The sequence below is a fragment of the Erythrolamprus reginae genome, chromosome 11 (assembly GCF_031021105.1).
Source record: "Erythrolamprus reginae isolate rEryReg1 chromosome 11, rEryReg1.hap1, whole genome shotgun sequence".
NCBI lineage: Eukaryota > Metazoa > Chordata > Lepidosauria > Squamata > Dipsadidae > Erythrolamprus > Erythrolamprus reginae.
In genome coordinates, this window is record NC_091960.1 from 10,121,288 (window position 1) to 10,144,431 (window position 23,144).

General features: G+C 44.3%; 1 protein-coding gene across 6 annotated transcripts in view; it reads left to right on the top strand.

The window, feature by feature from the left end:
- Nucleotides 1-23,144, top strand: part of LOC139174286 (retroviral integration site protein Fli-1 homolog) — a 48,710-nt gene that overhangs the window by 17,414 nt on the left and 8,152 nt on the right. For 5 of the 6 annotated variants that reach the window (XM_070764565.1, XM_070764567.1, XM_070764569.1 and 2 more), the window contains exons 2-4: nt 14,665-14,870; nt 18,799-18,950; nt 20,389-20,592. In XM_070764565.1, the coding sequence (XP_070620666.1) occupies nt 14,665-14,870; nt 18,799-18,950; nt 20,389-20,592 (562 nt within the window). The remainder of the gene's footprint in view (nt 1-14,664; nt 14,871-18,798; nt 18,951-20,388; nt 20,593-23,144) is intronic. The other variant, XM_070764566.1, reaches the window with a different exon arrangement.

Genomic DNA, 23,144 nt, shown 5'->3' on the forward strand with positions numbered 1-23,144 from the left:
AGGAGTTTCAGTTTTGCTTTTGCTTTCACAGCAGCAAACACCTTTACTACAGAACAATTATGCCACGCCCAGGTTCCTTCCTGTCTCCTTGCTCACACAGCAAATACTATATGAGTTTCCAAACACCTGCCAACTCTCTCATACACTGACAAAACACTAGCCACATGAATACCGATAGATGCTGGTAGCAGAGGCAAAAACAAATTCCCTTATTTTCCTCCTCAGTTGAAATGAATCTGTTCCTTCTACTGTAACATCAGTGAAAGGGGAAAAAGGCAAAAAAATGCAGGAAAAGATTTACCGACATGATTAGGAAACCACAAGTAAGGGAAACAGCACACAAATATCTTCAAACTCATCCCCAAGTCAGTAGACCAGGCTGTTAAAAAAATATACATCTAATAACTCCTTCATTAATCAGTCACAAATGAGATCAGGTTGTTGATAAAATTGAACGGGTCCAAAGACGGGCTACAAAAATGGTGGAAGGTCTTAAGCATAAAACGTATCAGGAAAGACTTAATGGACTCAATCTGTGTAGTCTGTAGGACAGAAGGGAAAGGGGGGGACATGATCGAAACATTAAAATATGGTAGAGGGTTAAATAAGGTTCAGCAGGGAAGTGTTTTTAATAGGAAAGTGAACACAAGAACAAGGGGGCACAATCTGAAGTTAGTTGGGGGAAAGATCAGAAGCAATGGGAGAAAATATTATTTTACTGAAAGAGTAGTAGATGCTTGGAACAAACTTCCAGCAGACGTGATTGGTAAATCCACAGTGACTGAATTTGAACATGCCTGGGATAAACATAGATCCACCCTAAGGTAAAATACAGGAAGTAGTATAAGGGCAGACTAGATGGACCATGAGGTCTTTTTCTGCCGTCAATTTTCTATGTTTCTATGTTTCTATCTTGGGCCCTGGTTGCCCTGTGCCTGGTGCCATGCTCTAAACCAGTGTTTCTCAAATAGGGAACAGGTCCCCCTGGGGGGGGGGTGGAGGGATGCCGGTGTGTGTGTGTGTGTGTGTGTGACCCTGGGGGATGTGCTTTTTTGTCACAGGGAGTAGGGGTTTTTTTGCACTGAACAATAGCATACAGCACAGAGTAGATGTGAAGTGCATATAACAAACCGTTAAGAGATACCATGGAAAAATTTTTAACAGGCAGGAGAGAGATGGAGGTAATGAGACAAACATAAGTCTCCCGAAAGCTAAGGCGAGGAAATATGATGAAGCGTATGTAGTGCTTGGCTTCACTGTGATTATGGTGAGAGACACAAAAATACCGGTATGTTTACTGGACTTGGCAGCCGACAGCATGAAGCCATACACCCCAATCACGCTTATAAACCGCTTGTGTTTTTTCAGCGAAAACATGCCAAATATTGCAAACAATCATCCTGGTGGAGATGAGCAGTGTTTCCCAACCTTGGCAACTTGAAGATATTTGGACTTCAACTCCCAGAATTCCCCAGCCAGCATTTGCTAAGGGAGAAAAGGGGAGAGGAGAGGATTCTGTGGGGAAAATCTGAGGAGAGAAGAGAACAGAACAGGGGACGCCGATCGTAATTACTCATTAATTTTCAAGCTGTGTCAATTTATCAAGCCCGATCACATAGTTCAGTAGCGTACATACATAACATGAGCTTGTCCCTCGGGCCTAGTGTCTCCTTCCTCTGGAAGATAGTGAATCACAGTTTAAAGACCAGAATATCTCCGGGACGGCCTTCTGCCGCACGAATCCCAGCGACCAGTTAGGTCCCACAGAGTTGGCCTTCTCCGCGTCCCGTCGACTAAACAATGTCAGCTGGCGGGACCAGGGGAAGAGCCTTCTCTGTGGCAGCCCCGACCCTCTGGAACCAGCTCCCCCCAGAGATTAGAATTACCCCCACCCTCCTTGCCTTTGGTAAACATCTTAAGACCCACCTTTGCTGTCAGGCATGGTGGAATTGAGACATGTTCCCCAGGCCTATATAATTTGTGTATGGTATGTTGTGTGTATGTTTTTTTTAATTATGTTTTTTTTTAGTTTTTTAATATTAGATTTGTATTTTACATTGTGTTCTACTATTGCTGTGAGCCGCCCCAAGTCTATAGAGAGGGGCAGCATACAAATTAATTAATCAATTAAATAATCAATTAAATAATTAAATAAACAAACAAACAAAGATTATGACCTTTAAAGCCCTTCATGGCATCGAACCAGAATATCTCCGAGACCGCCTTCTGCCGCACGAATCCCAGCGACAGATTAGGTCCCACAGAGTGGGCCTTCTCCGGGTCCCGTCAACTAAACAATGTCGGTTGGCAAGCCCCAGGGGAAGAGCCTTCTCTGTGGCAGCCCCGACTCTCTGGAACCAGCTCCCCCCAGAGATTAGAACTGCCCCTACCCTCCTTGCCTTTCGTAAACTCCTCAAAACCCACCTTTGTCGTCAGGCATGGGGGAACTGAGATATCTCCCCCGGGCCTATACAATTTATGTATGGTATGCTTGTATGTATGTCTGCTTAATAATGGGTTTTTAAAAATATTTTAAATTGTAAATTATTAGATTTGTCATGAACTGTTTTTATTGTGTTGTGAGCCGCCCCGAGTCTACGGAAAGGGGCGGCATACAAATGTAATAAATAATAATAATAATAATAATAATAATAATAATAATAATAATAAACAAACAAACAAACAAACAAACAAACAAACAAACACCCCTGTGCTAAGCCCAAATCAAACCAGGCCATCTTAAGGTTTGATCTGAACCCACCCCTTCCTCCTGCCACTCACTGCCGGATTCAGCCCCTCCTCCAATTGGGAAAGGGACTGGGGTAGAGGACCAATGGTGAAGGCCTCTCTCCTCTCCTCTTTCCCTCAGAGACTCCAAGATGGCCACCGAAATCATGTTGTATTGAAGAAAATGATTGAAAGGGGAAAATGAAGAGAACTTCTATTCGGGTTTTCCTCAGATAAGCTTCTGCCAGCCGCTTTAGACAGAATAGTCCTCTGGCTGGAATCCAACCCATTGTTCTTCTCTCCCCCCCCCCCCCAAATCTCCTTCGAAGTGCCCATGTTTTGCTTTGGAATCGGGTGTTACCCACAATTCAGCATTACTGGCAAGCCGTTCGGGTCACACCCACCATTTTGTGCAACGCAGCGCAACAGTGAGGCAATCCCATCCTTGCGTGATTGTGCACTTTGGTCATTAGAAAGTCTAGTGGCTGGTTTTAAAAAAAGAAAGTTTTTCTATCAGCAAAGGGAGCCTGAGGCTTTTAGAAACATAGAAGACTGACGGCAGAAAAAGTCCTCATGGTCCATTTAGTCTGTCCTTGTACTATTTTCTGTATTTTATCTTAGGATGGATATATGTTTATCCCGGGCATGTTTAAATTCAGTCCCTTCTGCTGGAAGTTTGTTCCAAGCATCTATGCTTTCATAGTCAAGGTCAAATAATATTCTCTCATGTTGCTTCTGATCTTTCCCCCAACTAACCTCAGATTGTGCCCCCTTGTTCTTGTGTTCACTTTCCTATTGCAAACACTTCCCTCCTGAACCTTATTCAAGTTTAAGTTTAAGTTTTATTAGATTTCTATGCCACCCCTCTCCGAAGACTCGGGGCGGCTCACAACAACAGCAATACAATATACAAAGTACAAATCCAATATAAGTTAAAAACAATTTAAAATCCATAAATATTAAGAAACGATCCTTACTACACAATTCTCATATATTACAGTCAGAAAAAAGGTGGTGCTTGGGGGACAAGATAGTTATTTCCCCCATTTAACCCTTTAACATATTTAAATGTTTTGATCTTGTCCCCCCCCCCCTTTCCCTTCTGTCCTCCAGACTATACAGTGTTCTGTCTGGGTGCCCCCAGACTTCAACACCAACTCTGAAAAAGCAGCCAGACACGCTGGTAAAAGCAAAAGCACTTTATAGTTTGAAAAATAAACACAGAGAAAAACCTGTTCTTCCCAACAGGCAGGCTATGAGACTTCACAGCAGAGTCCTGATGGCCAGACAATACAGCAGACTTCTTGCTGGCACACCCACCACTGTAGAGAATAAGACCCACACCTTTCCCCCCCAAGGTTTCAGTATTCAAAGTCACAAACCAGAATTCCAAGATGCCAAAGATCACAGCCAGGTCCCAGGACTCCCAAAGATAATACTCCACAAGCCAGGAAGGGTGGGTCTGCCTTTTCAGCCTTTCCAGAGAGCACCACACCCAAACCCAGCTGTTGCCTCTTTAGTGCTGAAAGTACCTGGCTAATTGTCCCCTTCGTTGTGTTGCTCTTCTCTGCCGGAGATCGATGATTGCTTGTGCATTTTCATCTAAGGAATCCAGGCTGCTTGCTGGGGAGAGCTCCCTCTCGGGGGACTCTGGCTGTCCTCCCTCTCCCTCAGCCTGAGATTCCTCCTCCCCGTCTGCCTGAACCTCCTGTTCCTCAGCCTCCCCCTCTGAGCAGGAAGCCGGCAGAGGATCAGCCGTTCCCTGAGGGGCCTCAGACGGAATCACAACATACAGATTGAGTTCATGAAGTCTTTCCTGATAGGTTTTCATAGCCAATGGGCATTGGAATGGGTGCTGAGCAATGGAACTTCCATGCTCAAGGGCAGTGTACCTCGACAGCTACAGCTACTGCTACGAGAGGACCAGCCATCTCCATGGGTCCAATAAATCTCTATTTATCTAATGTTTGGCAGAAAGCAGGAACAGGTGAGGGAATGTTTCCGTCCTTCTTGATTTCTTAAAATTCCCTCTAGAGCAGTGATGGTGAACCTTTTTTATGCTAAGTGCCCAAAGTGCACCCCCCAAATGCAATTGCCCCCCATCCATATGCATGTATACATGTATCCATATGCATGCACCCCATGCACACACACACCGCACCCAGAGGTGGGCAGCAGGCAGGACGGGGTGAAACACAGTTCCACCGGCAGAAATGAAGATGCGTGCGCAGCTACAACTGATTGGCGGCTGTCACTTCCTGGATTACTGGTCTCGGCTAGGCTCTCCTGTTTTTCTCTCTGCTGCTGCTGCGCTCCTTGCTTTTTTCCTCTTTCCTCCTTCCTGGCCTCGGACGAGCTTCCCTCTCTCCTGCCTGGCTCCCCTCCAGCCTCCCGCGGCCACCTCCCGCCTAGGCGTGGGTGGAAGTGGCGCTGGCAACATTGATGCTTCTAGCAGCACATGTTCGCCTAGCTACCCAGCCTGAGGTGGGGGGACACCCAGGAAGGAGAGCGCGGAAAACATGAAGCAAATTATCACCCCAGCGAGCGACACTGGTGAGGTTGTAAGTCAAAGACTTAACAGTTCACTTCGACGATGATGATCGTTCAAGGCACTCCCACCTGGTCACATGGCTGGCAAGCCACTCCTACCCAGTCACATGACCATTAAGCCACACCCACAAAATAAGCCACACCCACAGTTTGGCAGTAAAAAAATTGGCTGCTCGTTACTGCCCGCGTTCCATTTTCACTTTTAATTTGGTGCAGGAGGCCTTCCAGGCCTAAAATGGGTTGCAGGGGGTGTGTGGCTATATATAACCCCCCCCAAAATACAATGCAAGCACCCCCATGTATCTGCCCCACACCCACACCCATGCGCAGTAGAGACAGGAAGACCAGCTGGCTGGTGGGAGATGTGCGTGTATGCACAGTGGAGCTGGGTTGGGGCAAAGGCTGGCAGGCCTGCAGAAAAGGCTCTGCGTGCCACCTGCGTACCAAAACAATGGTGGGAGGGGGGAAAGCCCCCTTTCCCGAAATCGAGCTAGGGGAGTGGGGAAAGCCTTGCGTCCCCAAACAGCCCTGGGGTGAATCTCCACAGATATGGGAAGGCACAGGCCGCAGAAAGTGAGGAGAAAGCATGCATGTGTTACCCAAAAACATTTAAGAGGTGTTTAAGAAGTGACTTGATCGAAGTGTATTAAATCATGCATGGGATAGAAAAGGTGGATAGAGAAAAATTCTTTTCTCCATCACACAATACTAGGACGAGGGGGCACTCCCTAAAGCTCATAGGTGAGAAAGTGAGGACAAATCAAGGGAAATATTTCTTCACGCAGAGGGTCCAACGTGGACCCTCTAACCCCTAACCCCCAACATTTCTCCCTTAGACTCTCCACGATTGACCTCTCCAGGTTCCTAACAGGTCAGCAAGGGGCGTACATAAGTGCACTAGTGTGCCTTTCGTCCCCTGTCCAATTGTCTATCCTTTATCTCATATATCATATATCTTTTCTTCCTTTCATATATCTTCTCTATTTTTATATATTTTCTTCTATCCTTTTCTTTATATATATTACTACATGTCTATTCTCTTCCGTATGTATTGTGTATTGGACAAAATAAATAAATAAAATAAATAAGGGTCATTGGTTGAAGGAATTCACTTCCAGAAGAGGTCGTGACAACTGTCAGCCTGGATAGCTTCAAGGCAGGATTAGACAGATTCATGGATGCCAAGCGTATTGGCGGTTATTGAAATGGATTTCCATGTGCTGCCTCTATATTGGTTGAGGCAGGCAGGATGCCCTTGGGTACCATTTGTTGGGGGTGAAGGGAAAGGGAGGGTTTTGCCTTCTCTTTCTGCTCAAGATCCCCATGTACAACTGATGGGCCACTGTATGACACAGAATGTTGGACTCAATGGGCTTTAGCCCGATTCAGCATGGCTCTTCTTATGTTCTTATGAAAAACATTTGGCCATAAGGGGACACATGCACATGCGCAGTGGAGCTGAGCTGGTCAATGGCTCGCTTGCCGGCAGATATGGCTCTGCATGCCACCTGTGGCACATGTGCCATATGTTCGCCGTCACTGTCCTAGGTGATCAATTGAATCTTCCAAGTCAGTGGAAGGCTACTTCAAGATGTATGGATTTCAGTGGCCGACTGGGGATCTGTGGAGTGTTGAAAACCGCTCATCTTGAAATGGGTCAAATTCTGGTTTTAGGCCCTGAGAGCTTTGCTTTCTTTCTTTCTTTCTTTCTTTCTTTCTTTCTTTCTTTCTTTCTTTCTTTCTTTCTTTCTTTGTTTATTTATTTAGATTTGTATGCCGCCCCTCTCCACAGACTCGGGGTGACTCACAACAAAGTGAAACAATTTACAACAAATCTAAATTACAGTTTAAAAATATTTTTAAAACCCCATTTTCTAAACAAACATACATACAGACATACCATTCATAAATTGTATATGCCCGGGGGAGATGTCTCAGTTCCCCCATGCCTGACGACAAAGGCGGGTCTTAAGGAGCTTACTAAAGGCAAGGAGAGTAGGGGCAGTTCTAATCTCCGGGGGGAGTTGGTTCCAGAGGGTCGGGGCCGCCAGAGAGAAGGCTCTTCCCCTGGGGCCCGCCAACCGACATTGTTTAGTTGACGGGACCCGGAGAAGGCCCACTCTGTGGGATCTAATCGGTCGCTGGGATTCATGCGGCAGCAGACGGTCTCGGAGATATTCTGGTCCAGTGCCATGAAGGGCTTTAAAGGTCATAACCAACTTTCCTTGACCAGTTGAAGAACGGAGACGATTGTGTGCAAACAGTGGAAGGCTACTTCAAGATATATGGATTTCAGTGGCCGACTGGGGATCTGTGGAGTGTTGAAAACCGCTCATCTTAAAATGGGCCAAATTCTGGTTTTAGGCCCCGAGAGCTTTCCTTGACCAGTTGAAGAACGGAGACTATGGTGTGCAAAACAGGCCTCCTAAGAAGCCAAGTACAGTTCCTCCCCTCCCCTCCCCCCACCCATTAGCTCTGAGTTTTTTGCATCTGACGATAGCATCTCCTATCAAGACTGCAGAAATGTCTGTTCAGCACCCGGACAACTTCTGCTTTTAGTTCTTGATAGAGTTTGCATTGCAGCACCCAGGTTTGGAGGAGGGGATGGGAGGTGTCAGATTCAGATTCTCCACAAAGTCCACGTTGGAGCCAACATTCATTTTGCAAGTCTCAGGACGCTGCCTTGGGGGAATCTAAGATGTCCGGAACAAAGGCAACTCTGAGCATAAGCAGAGTGGGGATTTTTTTTGTTTTCCTTTTTCCCCAAAGCAAGGAGATGCAGATGTCCTTTGCTAGCAAAACCTCGCTGGGTAAATTTAATGCGATGATAAGCAGCAGCTTTGCAGGTGATCCTTGACTTACAACAATCCATTTAGCAATTGTTTGAAGTGACTAGGGAAGAAAAGGCTTAATGAAAGGTCCTTGTGTTTACGACCCTCACAATATCGCGTTAATAATGTGGATTTGTTTAATGACCCCTTGACAAATTGCTTAACAACCAGGCCACCCTTTCAAAATAAAATTTCATAAAAGTCACTTAACAACTTCAATTGCTTAGGAAAATTCTGTTCCCAATTGGATTCATCGTGGGAGGACTACCCACGTAATGATCTAAACGATATAAAGCATTATCTTAAAAGGTAAATTTACTCGAACCTCTCCTAAATCTTAGACCAGTGATAGCGAACCTGTTGCACAGGTGCCACTGGTGGCAAGCGAAGCCATATCTGCTGGCATGCAAGCCATTGCCCTAGTTCAGCTACAACATGCATGTGTGTGCTGGCCAGCTGATTTTGGCTCGCACAGTGGTGCTGGGAGGATGTTTTGGGCTTCCAGAGAGCCTCCAGGAGGATGGGGTAGGGCGTTTTTACTCTCCCCTGGCTCCAGGGAAGCCTTTGGAGCCTGGGGAAGGCAAAACACAAGCCTACTGGGCCCACCAGAAGGTGGGCAACAGACTATTTTCGGCCTCCAGAGGTCGAGAGAAGCTGTTTTCACCCTCCCCAGGCGTTGAATTATGGGTGTGCACACTCGCACATAAAACAACTTTATGTAATAATTTCAGAGCCAGAGCTGCTGACTTTCTGGTCACAAAATCTTTACCTAGATTAAGCTACAAATCTCACAACTCACAACCGTGTGCATTATGCAGATCTCGGTTACATCTCCCCTTCGGTTCGTCGGCTTGCAGCTCAGGGGTGTTGTACAAGCCGAGCCTTGCAGGGTTCATTTAGGAATAACTCTTTTGTGCACACGTAGAAAGGGAGTTAGCTTCGCAACCGAGTGAAGCGCGTTCAGTGATTGCAGCCTCCGCCTTCAAACAGGGCCACCTCCTAGTTCTGTGGTTTAAACCGAGAAATGGTTGAGCGATTTTTTTCGTCTGGCAGACTCTTGTACCATCATTTCACAGCAGGTCAGAAAGATGAAGGCAGAAGAGAACAGAGCTCTTGCCTGTTTAAATTGTTATATGAATTTACAGAATTGAAGTTTCTTGCTATTGTCCATTTTATTTCAAGGACTGGCAGGAGGAATCTTGCCATGTGTCAAGCAGGCCACTGGTGACTGACAGTTGCATATCTACCATCCCCAAGGAGAGTGTCATATTTTGCTTCAGTTCTTCCTCTATCAAATACGCTAACTTTGCAAGTCTTTTTATCAGGATATATCCTTTTTTACTACTTGTGCCTGGTAGTATCTTTTTTCTTTTCTCTTTCCTTCGATCTTTTTTCTTTCTTTTTCTCTCTTTCCCTCCCTTTTTCTTTCTCTCTCTCCCCTTTTCTTTTTCTTTCTCCACTTCTCTCTCCCTCCATCTTTTTTCTTTCTCTCCTCCCTCCCACTCTTTTATTCTTTCCTTTTCCCTTTCTTTCTCTTCCTCCCTTAAATTTCTTTTCCTTTTCCTTCTCTATCCCTCCCTCTTTTTTCTTTTTCTCTTTTCTCTCCTGCCCTCTCTCCTTTTTTCCTTCTTTTCTCTTTCTTTCTCTTTCTCACTCCCTATCTCTTTCAAATTTCTTTTTCTTTTCCCTTTCTTTCTTTCTTTCTCTATCCCTCCCTCACTTTTTTCTTTTTTTCTTTTTCTCTCTTCTCTCTCTCCTTTTTTCTCTCCTGTCCTCCCTCTTTTTTCTTTCTCCCCTTCTTTTCTCTTTCTTTTTCTCCCTCCCTGCCTATAATTTTTCTCACTCCTTCTCTCTCTCTTTTTCTCTTCTCGACTGAGCTGTATAGCTGCCACCTCCCTGCTATTTCCTGTGCCAAAGTTGTGTCATTGCCCAGGAATCCCAGCAGGCAGGCAAGGCAGAGAGGTGAAAAATCACAGCCCTGGGAAACGTCAGCTATGTAATACTAAGTTTAAAAAAGAAAGAAAGGTCAAAAAGAAAGATAAAAGTGTAAGAGAGGAAAAGAAATAAAAGAATGGGGATCTTTTGGCCATGGGAAGTCCTTGACTTATGACCATTTGTTTATTGACTGGTCCAAATTACAATGGTGCTGAAAAAACTCATTTAGTCCTTCCAACCGTTACAATATCCCCACCGTCATGTGACTAGCATGTATTTACAAGAGTTGCAGGGTCTCACAATCACATGATCTCCATTTCCCATAAGCAAAGTCAAAGTGCAAAGATGGATTTGCCTAACATCCCTTAGTGATTGTGGCGAAAAGCCGCAAAATGCAGCCGCACGAGCTATTATGGGCCTACCAAGATATGCCTATGTCTCTTCAGTACTCCGCGGACTGTATTGGCTGCCAATTGGTTTCCGGACCCAATTCAAAGTGTTGGTGATGACCTATAAAGCCCTACATGGCATAGGACCAGATTACCTATGGGACCGCCTTCTGCCGCACGAATCCCAGCGTCCGGTCAGGTCCCGCAGAGTTTGCCTTCTCCAGGTCGCGTCAACTTAACAATGTTGGCTGGCAGGGCCTAGGGAAGAGCCTTCTCTGTGGGGGCCCCGGCCCTCTGGAATCAGCTCCCCCCAGAGATTAGCACTGCCCCCACCCTCCTTGCCTTTCGTAAGAACTTGAAAACGCATCTATGTCGGCAGGCTTGGGGTCACTAGACCCCAGCCTCTGCCCAATAAATGTATTGAATGTGACAGTATGGATGTGATTGTTTGTTTTTTAAATGACTAGTTTTAAGATAATTTTTTAAAGTAATTATTCTATTAATTGGCTTAGAAATATTTTATATTGTATCTTTTTATTGAAATGTTGTGAGCTGCCCCGAGTCCACGGAGAGGGGCGGCATATAAGTCCAATTAATAAATAAAATAAAATAAAATAAAATAAAATAAAATAAAATAAAATAAAATAAAATAAAATAAAATAAAATAAAATAAAATAAAATAAAATAAAATAAAATAAAATAAAATAAAATAAAATAAAATAAAATAAAATAAAATAAAATAAAATAAAATAAAATAAAATAAAATAAAATAAAATAAAATAAAATAAAATAAAATAAAATAAAATAAAATAAAATAAAATAAAATAAAATAAAATAAAATAAAATAAAATAAAATAAAATAAAATAAAATAAAATAAAATAAAATAAAATAAAATAAAATAAAATAAAATAAAATAAAATAAAATAAAATAAAATAAAATAATAAAATAAAATAAAATAAAATAAACATCAGGTATAACTCACTTAGCCACCACGTTGCTTAGCAACAGCATTCTAATCCCAGACGTGGTCACAAGTCAAGGACTAGCTATATCCTGTTCATTTTCTTTTTCTATATGCAATTCCTCTCTCTGTCTCTTGTGTTCCCTTAAAACCGAGCATGTTTAGAGGAAGGGAGGACAAAATAGACTCTCCTTGTGGTCATAAGTCAAGAATTATCTACACTGCTCAAAATAAAATAAAGGGAACGCTCAAAGAGCACATCCTAGATCTGAATGAATGAACTATTCTCATTGAATACTTTGTTCTGTACAAAGTTGAATGTGTACAATAGCAGGTGAAATTGATTGTCAATCAGTGTTGCTTCCTAAGTGGACAGTTTGATTTCACCGAAGTTTGATTTACTTGGAGTTATATTCTGTTGTTTAAGTGTTCCCTTTATTTTTTTTCCAGCAGTGTATATTCCATTCATTTTCAGGATGATCAGAGAGCCAAGAATTTATTCCAGAATTCACTACTTTCCACTACAGATCTTATAAATGCATCTTCTCCTCTTCTACCACCAGAATCCTGCCACTTTTAAAAATAGAGGAAGAAAGGGGGCAGCGAGAATTATATTTACACAATACTGAGGGGAAATGAAGATATACTGTGAAATGATTAGAGTCAGAAAGATACTAGATTGTGCAGAAATGGACAGATGGACATTGAAAATTAAACAGAAAGAGGATATAGAACATGATCAAACATGGAATCTGTTTTACCAATAGTTGAGGGAAAAGGGATGGAGGTTAAGAATGTACATTTGCATTGTTAAGAACATTAAATACCTAGGCAACATGATGTTTATTAAGCACTAAGAAATCCTCTATGTGCTCTATAACCTTCATTATGTATTGGACAAAATAAAAATAAATACATACATACATACATACATACATACATACATACATACATACTGTACTTAATTGAAAATCAATAAAATAAAAAGGGGAAATAGGCACAATCTTCAGCAATTTCTAAATAACTGACAGAATAGCATTTCCAGACGATAGTCTGGACGACAGAAGGAAAAGGGGGGACATGATCGAAACATTTAAATATGTTAAAGGGTTAAATAAGGTTCTGGAGGGAAGTGTTTTTAATAGGAAAGTGAACACAAGAACAAGGGGACACAATCTGAAGTTAGTTGGGGGAAAGATCAAAGGCAACATGAGAAAATATTATTTTACTGAAAGAGTAGTAGATCCTTGGAATAAACTTCTAGCAGATGTGGTTGGTAAATCCACAGTAACTGAATTTAAACATGCCTGGGATAAACATAGATCCATTGTAAGATAAAATACAGGAAATAGTATAAGGGCAGACTAGATGGACCATGAGGTCTTTTTCTGCCGTCAGTCTTCTATGTTTCTATGTAGTCTCCCAAGAGGGGGGGGGGTCCCCTCATTCTTAGAGTCACTTGTTAAAATTCTTTTAAAGTTGTGTTATGGTGACTCTCAGTCTTCTTCCTTCTTATCGAGGCTGTTTGTTTATTTCTCTGCACATCTCACTGTTTCGCTGCTGGATTTGTTCCTGCTGTTTGAATAGATGTTTTGAACTAGAGAAATCCAGGCCATCGTAAGGTAGCTTTCTTGGAAGGAGGTGACCGCAACGTCAAAAGGGTCCTTCTGTTTCATTCTTGGAGACCAGGTGTGGTCAGAAAAGTCAAGGTGGCAGCCCTGATGGGACCCATGAAGAGGGTGGCCAAGCTTATAACGGCAATGGAGCAATTGAAGCACTGACCATTTTTCTAGATGCATTGCATAAAAAAAAAAAAGCATGGCTTCGATCTCATATTCACCTTCTTGTTGGCTGGGGAATTCTGGGAATTAAAGTCCAGAAAGCCCTTAAAATTGCTAAAGTTGAGAAACACCAATGGAAATTGACATCAGGCAGCGCCTAACTCTGCTGTCTGCTCCAAGAACGTTCTTTGTTGGGATCAATCAAGGATTTTTTTTGGGGGGGGGGTGTTCCACCCAGTCTAGGAATGTGTAAGTCAGTTTGGGCCCGCCAATAGGTTTCTTAGAAATATGCAAGCTACAGACTCTTGATCCTTGACTCCCATTTATGTGAACAGCGCCGGAAATGAATAACCGGGTGTGGATTTCCTGCATGGAAAGATTGTGATTTCCATTCAGGCCTCCAGGATGTTAAAACTTAATCCTGAATTCAGATCCTTCATTCAGGAGCCTGCAGGGTTCACACAGGGATTGGGTTGCTTGCAGCTTGGTAGGTTGTAGGAAGGGCGATAAAAGAGCAATGCTATTGCATTGAAGAACAATACGGCTACGTTTGGCATGCTATGTGACAGGGGTAGCCTACTGCCCGGATGGGGAGGGGACACAGTGGGGTAGTGAAAATGGAGCTCCACCCCGGAGCACCCAATTTGCACTAAAAGATGTTGAAAGAAAATGCAGGGCGTCCTGCATAAGCCACAACCACAGTGTGGTAGTAAAGGTTTTGGTAGCCCTTCACTGCTATGTGACCATCAGGATAAATTATTATTATTATTATTTTTACTACGTTTAAGATTTTTTTCAACCAGGAAATGGACTTGATCTCTCTTCAGTCCAAAGTGGTAGATCTCTTCTGATCTTTCTTAACATAAGAACATAAGAAGAGCCATGCTGAATCAGGCCAAAGCCCGTCAAGTCCAACATTCTGTGTCACACAGTGGCCCACCAATTGTCCATGGGGATCTTGAGCAGAAAGAGAAGGCAAAACCCTCCCTTTCCCTTGACCCCCAACAAGGGAAGGGAAGGAGGGAAGTGTTTTGGTTCAGGAGGGAAGTGTTTTTAATAGGAAAGTGAACACAAGAACAAGGGGACACAATCTGAAGTTAGTTGGGGGAAAGATCAAAAGCAACATGAGAAAATATTATTTCACTGAAAGAGTAGTAGATCCTTGGAACAAACTTCCAGCAGACGTGGTTGGTAAATCCACAGCAACTGAATTTAAACATGCCTGGGATTAAACGTAGATCCAACCTAATATAATATACAGGAAATAGTATAAGGGCAGACAAGATGGACCATGAGGTCTTTTTCTGCCGTCAGTCTTCTATGTTTCTATGTTTCTAAATGGGACTCAAGGGAATCCTGCCTGCCTCAACCAACACAGAGGCGGCACTTGGACATCCGTTTCAATAACCACCGATACACTTGGCATCCATGAATCTTCTTAATCATTGCTCTGGTCTTTTCCTGTTATTTCCTACCCTTCTCCTGCAGGAGGCGCTGTCAGTTGTAAGTGAGGACCAGTCCATCTTCGACCCATCCTTTGCCTCCTCACACCTCTTGAAGACGGAGGTGTCTCCAGTGGACGAATATGGGAGCAAGGAAGAGCCAGGGCTGGAAGACCCCTCGTGGTCAGCCCAGGTCAACAGCCGAGGCCATATGGTGAAACAGGAGACCGAACAAGTCAATTGCTCCAGCAGGTTAGCAGCTTTGGAGAGCCGCAATCCAGATTTTGACCTTATTTATTTATCTTCGTTTCATCAGACCTTCAATTCCCAGAATTCCCCAGCCAGACATGCGGGCTGAGAAATTCTGGGACTTGATCGCTATATAGAGCGCTAGTGAGACCCCATTTGGAATACTGTGTTCAGTTCTGGAGACCTCACCTACAAAAAGATATTGACAAAATTGAATGGGTCCAAAGATGGGCTACAAGAATTGTAGAAGGTCTTAAGCATAAAACGTATCAGGAAAGACTTCATGAACTCAATCTGTATAGTCTGGAGGACAGAAGGGAAAGGGGGGACATGATCGAAACATTTAAATATGTCAAAGGGTTAAATAAGTTCAGGAGGGAAGTGTTTTTAATAGGAAAGTGAACATAAGAACAAGGGGACACAATCTGAAGTTAGTTGGGGGAAAGATCAAAAGCAACATGAGAAAATATTATTTGACTGAAAGAGTCGTAGATCCTTGGAACCAACTTCCAGCAGGCGTGGTTGGTAAATCCACAGTAACTGAATTTAAACATGCCTGGGATAAACATAGATCCATCCTAAGATAAAATACAAAAAATAAGAGCAGACTAGATGGACCATGAGGTCTTTTTCTGCCGTCAGTCTTCTATGTTTCTATGACATATCTTCAAGCCGCCCAAGTTGAGAAACACTGCATTGAATCAATGTTTCTCAACCCCAGAAACTTCAAGCTGCGTCGACCTCAACTCCTAGAAATCCCCAGCCTTCCCCATGCAGGCTGGGGGATTCTGGGAGTTGAAATCCCCAAGAGCTGAAAGTTGCTAAGGTTTGGAAACATTGCATTGGAAGTATATCCAGCCATTATTTTGTAAAACTGAAACTGGCATCCATATCATCTTCTGTTTTCTTCATGAAAGCCGCTCTCTGAGAGTGATTGCCCCAAATGCACTCAACCAGTTTCTATACCTAAGAGCAGGGGTCCCCAAACCTTTTACACAAGGGGCCAGTTCACTGTCCCTTGGACTGTTGGAGGGCCGGACTATAAAAAAAAAACCTATGAACAGATTCCTATGCACACTGCACATACCTTGTTTTAAAGTAAAAACCAAAATGGGAACGTACTATTTAGAGGGGGGAGAAGATCTGAAATTCATATATGTTTATGTTTTGTTTTTAATTTTCTTTTGTTGACATCTGATTGGCTATACAAGGTTTTCTTGGCTTATGAAAAATGTATAAAGAAAGAAGGAAGCACTTTGGCATAATGGTGAATAAGTTAGAAATACAGTGATCCCTCGAGTTTCGCGATCTCGAGTATTGCGAAACGCTATATCGCGAGTTTTCAACCCGGAAGTAAACAACACCATCTGCGCATGCGTGCCTTTTTTTCTATGGCCACGCATGCGTAGATGGTGGAGTTTCCCGCCGGGCAGATAAGCTGCTGGGCGGCTTCCCTGGGTCTTCCCCCTCTTGCCCCGGTAAGACCCCAGCGGCGGCGCGAGAAACGGCGTGGGCGGGCGGGCAGCACGCGCGGGGACACCCCAGCTCCGCTTCCCAGCTGGGAAGCGGCCCCAGCAACGGCGTGGGCGGGCGGTGCGCGCGCGCTTGGGGAAACCCCAGCTCCGCTTCCCAGCTGGTGTTGCACTTTTTGAAGGAACATTAAGGAGGAAATTTAATTAAAAGAAAATGAATGTAGCTGGATGACAAAATGAGAAAAAAAAACTTTTGCAACTTTTTTGATGATTGATATTAGTTACTAACAAAATACTGCATTTTATTCATGGAAAATTAGATGGTACACTGTGTTGTTTGAATGTATGTTGAGAGAAAAATTTAAAAAAATGCCCCCCCCCCAAAAAAACAGTCCTTCCTTCCTCTGTCCCTCCATTCATTTCATTCTTCCTTCCTTTCTTCCTTGTTCCCTCCATTTCTCCTTCCTTCCCTCCTTCATTCCTCTCCACTTCTCCTTCCCTCCCTCTCTTTCCCTTTTCTTTCTTTCTCTCTCTCTTTTCCCTGTGTTCTTGTCACTCACCGTCGGGCCACATAAATGGCCTCAGTGGGCCGCATGTGGCCCGCAGGCCGTAGTTTGGGGACCGCTGCCTAAGAGAGAAGACAAGCTTACAGGTCCTCAAGTTCTAGTCTAGCACCTTTCCCATCACACCACACTGGCTTTTGGACTGAACAAGAGGGTCAGCCCAGAGAAGTTGACGTTGCCAGTTGGCAGGCTGGAATGATCTAGAACAGGGGTCCCCAAACTTTGGGACCTGAGGGACCACTAAATCCCACATACCACCACTGCCGAATAACCGGCTGGGTGGGCTGGGTGGGCTTGGCTAGGTGGTCATGTGACTGGATGGACGTGGCCAACTCCATGCCACTCACGTCAAGGGGCGCCTCACTGACCTCTATTGCCCCTCATTAACCAGCCACTCTTCGCCTGCCCGCCCAGGCTCCTTAGGGCCCCAACCGGAAGCAGTTGTTGGAGCTAAGCGCCCACCACGAGAAAGAGTTGGCAAAACAAGTGTCTCAGTTTAAATTGGATTTGACCGAGAAGGAAGCTCAGCATAAGCACCTCACTGAGGACTATGAGCATAGGCTTTCCAAGCCGAGGGAAGACCAGCAAGAGTGCAAGGCCAGATCCCGGTCCCTGGAGACTCAGTGGGCTGAGATGGTCAGCCAGTTCCAGGCTATGATACAGTCTCACTGGAACGTTTTTTTGCCACCAGCGGCGCTTCCCTCCAGCCTTCACCCAAAGCCCCACACTGGGAGGCTGAAGCAGACGCCAAGTCGAAATTTCTCCCCACCTTCCAACCCGCACAAAAGACCCACAATGGGAAGACTCTCTACAGCAACACAAACATTCATTGCACATATCTGGCCCAGAGGCTGTAGTTGGAGGACCCCTGATTTAATGCAATATAAAAATGCAAATATTTTTATGTGGACCCCCAAAATTTTCTCATGGACCACCAGTGGTCCATGGACCACCGGTTAGTGATCATTGATCTGGAAGACTGTGCATCTCATGCCAAAGGTACATGGGGCTACCTTTGAAAAGTGTTCGGAAACTTCAGATCATGCAGAATGCAGCTGCGAGAGCAATCACGGGCGTCCCTAAATATGCCCGTTACACCAACACTCCACAGTCTGCATTGGTTGCCGATCAGTTTCCGGTCACAATTCAAAGTGTTGGTTATGACCTATAAAGCCCTTCATGGCATCGGGCCAGAATATCTCCGGGACCGCCTTCTGCCGCACGAATCCCAGCGACCAATTAGGTCCCACAGAGTTGGCCTTCTCCGGGTCCCGTCAACTAAACAATGCCGTTTGGTGGGACCCAGGGGAAGAGCCTTCTCTGTGGCGGCCCCAACCCTCTGGAACCAGCTCCCCCCAGAGATTAGAACTGCCCCCACCCTCCTCGCCTTTCGTAAACTTCTTAAAACCCACCTCTGCCGTCAGCCATGGGGGAATTGAAACATCTCCCCCGGGCCTATACAGTTTATGTATGGTATGCTTGTGTGTATGTTTGCTTTTAATAATGGGCCTTTTAGTGTTTCTTTTAAATTATTAGATTTGTTATATATTGTTTATTATTGCTGTGAGCCGCCCCGAGTCTACGGAGAGGGGCAGCATACAAATCTAATAAATAAATAAATAAATAAGTGGTTCTATAGACGTGTTTCTTAATCTTGGCAACATCTGGGCTTCAACACCCAGAATTCTGGGAGTGGTAGTTCCCATATCTTAAAAGTTGCCAAGGTTGAGAAAAACTCGTCCATAGGTTAAAAAGAGGAGATTTACAAGGGAGACCTTCTCTTTTCTTCACATCTATGGAGCCTTGGCGATGCTTCTCAGATACTTACCTTGTCCATCATGAGTGAGGACCTGCTACCCCCTTCTCCTATATACCTACCTCTCTTCTCTCCCCCAGCAGACAATCACCGGTGGAATGCAGTGCCACCCGCAGGAACAAAGTGGAAGCAGCAGTCGACACATCCCAAGTGCCCTACCCAACTGGATACCCCAACCAACGTAGCTCCCCAGTTACTTCATCCAGAGAGGAGAAGGTCATTGTTCCAGCAGGTTGGTAGAAGATAGGGTTGATATTCCTGGGGGGGTCTGTAATATGGTAAATGATTTAGCTTTACTAGATAAATGGTCAAAGCAATGGAAACTGCAGTTTAATGTTTCCAAATGTAAAATGGGGAAAAGGAATCCTCAATCTGGGTATTGCATTGGCAGTTCTGTGTTAGCAAAAACTTCAGAAGAGAAGGATTTAGGGGTAGTGATTTCTGACAGTCTCAAAATGGGTGAGCAGTGTGGTCGGGCGGTAGGAAAAGCAAGTAGGATGCTTGGCTGCAAAGCTAGAGGTATAACAAGCAGGAAGAGGGAGATTGTGATCCCCTTATATAGAGCGCTGGTGAGACCACATTTGGAGTACTGTGTTCAGTTCTGGAGACCTCACCTACAAAAAGATATTGACAAAATTGAACGGGTCCAAAGACGGGCTACAAGAATGGTGGAAGGTCTTAAGCATAAAACATATCAGGAAAGACTTAATGAACTCAATCTGTATAGTCTGGAGGACAGAAGGAAAAGGGGGGACATGATCGAAACATTTAAATATTTATTTATTATTTATTTTATTTATTTATTATTTGGATTTGCATGCCGCCCCTCTCCGAAGACTCGGGGTGGCTCACAACAAGTGAAACAAATCATAATAATCCAATTAATTAAAATATTTAAAGATTTTAAAAAACCCATATACTAACAGACACACACACAAGCATACCATGTATAAATTAAACGTGCCCAGGGGGAGATGTTTAATTTCCCCATGCCTGACGGCAAAGGTGGGTCTTAAGGAGTTTACAGAAGGCAGGAAGAGTAGGGGCAGTTCTAATCTCCGGGGGGAGTTGCTTCCAGAGAGCCGGTGCCGCCACAGAGAAGGCTCTTCCCCTGGGGCCCGCCAACCGACATTGTTTAGTTGACGGGACCCGGAGAAGGCCCACTCTGTGGGACCTAATCGGTCGCTGGGATTCGTGCAGCAGGAGGCGGTCTCGGAGATATTCTGGTCCGATGCCATGAAGGGCTTTAAAGGTCATAACCAACAATATGTCAAAGGGTTAAACAAGGTTCAGGAGGGAAGTGTTTTTAATAGGAAAATGAACACAAGAACAAGGGGACACAATCTGAAGTTAGTTGGGGGAAAGATCAAAAGCAACGTGAGAAAATATTATTTGACTGAAAGAGTAGTAGATCCTTGGAACAAACTTCCAGCAGACGTGGTAGATAAATCCACAGTAACTGAATTTAAACATGCCTGGGCTAAACATAGATCCATCCTAAGATAAAATACAGGAAATAGTATAAGGGCAGACTAGATGGACCATGAGGTCTTTTTCTGCCATCAGTCTTCTATGTTTCTATGTTTCTAAGCTATTCCAAGAGCTGCTTTAGGACCCCCGTCCATGGACCTCTTCACTTCTTACTCCAATCTCCCTTCTCCCCCTCCCAGATCCGGGTGTTTGGAGCTGCGACCATGTCCGCCAGTGGCTGGACTGGGCGGTGAAGGAGTACGGCCTTCTCGACATCGAAACCAGCCTCTTTCAGCACGTAGATGGAAAGGAACTCTGCAAACTTGGGAAGGAAGGTTTTCTACGACTCACTTCGCCCTACAACACCGAAATCTTGCTGTCTCACCTCACCTACCTGCGCCAAAGTAAGGCCACGAACAAGCTCAGCGTGGGGGGGAAAAAACGGGGATGTGATGCCGAATTTCTTTTAAAAAGAGGAATTGTCTGTGCCGCATGGTGAGAATCTGAATGCCAAAATTTGGAGAATTTGTTAGATTTGCTTTATCTTGCACCTCGATTACCTTATAAATAATAGAATAGAATAGAATAGAATTTTTATTGGCCAAGTGTGATTGGACACACAAGGAATTTGTCTTGGTGCATATGCTCTCAGCGTACATAAAATAAAATATACATTTGTCAAGAATCATGTGGTACAACACTTAATGATTGTCATAGGGGTCAAATAAGCAATGAAGAAGCAATATTAATAAAAATCTTAGGATATATGCAACAAGTTACAGTCATACAGTCAACGTGGGAGGAAATGGGTGATAGGAACGATGAGAAAAACTAGTAGAATAGAAGTGCAGATTTAGTAGAAAGTCTGACAGTGTTGAGGGAATTATTTGTTTAGTAGAGTGATGGCGTTTGGGAAAAAAACTGTTCTTGTGTCTAGTTGTCTTGGTGTGCAGTGCTCTGTAGTGACGTTTTGAGGGTAGGAGTTGAAACAATTTGTGTCCAGGATGTGAGGGGTCAGTAAATATTTTACCCGCCCTCTTTTTGACTTGTGCAGTATACAGGTCCTCAATGGAAGGTGGTAATATACAAGATTTCTCCTTTCTCTTCTTCAAATAATGTACCATTTGTTTTATTGATTTCTTCCCCCATCCCATAATTCTTTCTTTTATGACCATCCTTATATTATTCCATTGTAACTCATCAAAAAGTTTCAATTGTTTTTTCTTAGTTTTCAATAGATTATTCCATTCTCTATTTCTTGTTACTCTTAATTTCTCTTGTATTAAATCTATTTCTCTTATTTTCTTCTCCCTTTCTATAAGATGGTGAACATCCTTTCTCTTCCTCCCCCCCCCCCACAACTTTGTGAGGTGACATAGGAAGAGTGGGACAGTTATTAGCCCAGTCACCCAGCCAGCTTTCATGGCTGAGGGACTAGAACTCACCATCGCCTGGTGATTGGCCCAAAGTCAATCAATTGCTTTCAATGCTGAGGCGGGACTAGAACTCACCATCGCCTGGTGATTGGCCCAAAGTCACTCAACTGCTTTCGATGCTGAGGCGGGACTAGAACTCACCATCGCCTGGTGATTGGCCCAAAGTCAAACAATTGCTTTCAATGCTGAGGCGGGACTAGAACTCACCATCACCTGGTGATTGGCCCAAAGTCAATCAATTGCTTTCGATGCTGAGGCAGGACTAGAACTCATCATCGCCTGGTGATTGGCCCAAAGTCAATCAATTGCTTTCGATGCTGAGGCGGGACTAGAACTCACCATCGCCTGGTGATTGGCCCAAAGTCAATTAATTGCTTTCGATGCTGAGGCGGGACTAGAACTCACCATCGTCTGGTGATTGGCCCAAAGTCAATCAATTGCTTTCAATGCTGAGGCGGGACTAGAACTCAACATCGCCTGGTGATTGGCCCAAAGTCAATTAATTGCTTTCGATGCTGAGGCGGGACTAGAACTCACCATTGCCTGGTGATTGGCCCAAAGTCAATTATTTGCTTTCAATGCCGAGGCGGGACTAGAACTCACCATCGCCTGGTGATTGGCCCAAAGTCAAACAATTGCTTTCAATGCTGAGGCGGGACTAGAACTCGCATCGCCTGGTGATTGGCCCAAAGTCAATCAATTGCTTTCAATGCTGAGGCTGGACTAGAACTCGCCATCGCCTGGTGATTGGCCCAAAGTCAAACAATTGCTTTCAATGCTGAGGCGGGACTAGAACTCACCATCGCCTGGTGATTGGCCCAAAGTCAAACAATTGCTTTCAATGCTGAGGTGGGACTAGAACTCACCATTGCCTGGTGATTGGCCCAAAGTCAAACAATTGCTTTCAATGCTGAGGCGGGACTAGAACTCACCATCGCCTGGTGATTGGCCCAAAGTCAAACAATTGCTTTCAATGCTGAGGCGGGACTAGAACTCACCATCACCTGGTGATTGGCCCAAAGTCAAACAATTACTTTCAATGCTGAGGCGGGACTAGAACTCGCCATCGCCTGGTGATTGGCCTAAAGTCAATTGATTGCTTTCAATGCTGAGGCGGGACTAGAACTCACCATCGCTTGGTGATTGGCCCAAAGTCAATTAATTGCTTTCGATGCTGAGGCGGGACTAGAACTCAACATCGCCTGGTGATTGGCCCAAAGTCAATTAATTGCTTTCGATGCTGAGGCGGGACTAGAACTCACCATCGCCTGGTGATTGGCCCAAAGTCAATCAATTGCTTTCAATGCTGAGGCGGGACTAGAACTCACCATCGCCTGGTGATTGGCCCAAAGTCAATCAATTGCTTTCAATGCTGAGGCGGGACTAGAACTCACCATCACCTGGTGATTGGCCCAAAGTCAATTAATTGCTTTCAATGCTGAGGCGGGATTACAACTCAACAATGCCTGGTGATTGGCCCAAAGTCACTCAACTGCTTTCGATGCTGAGGCGGGACTACA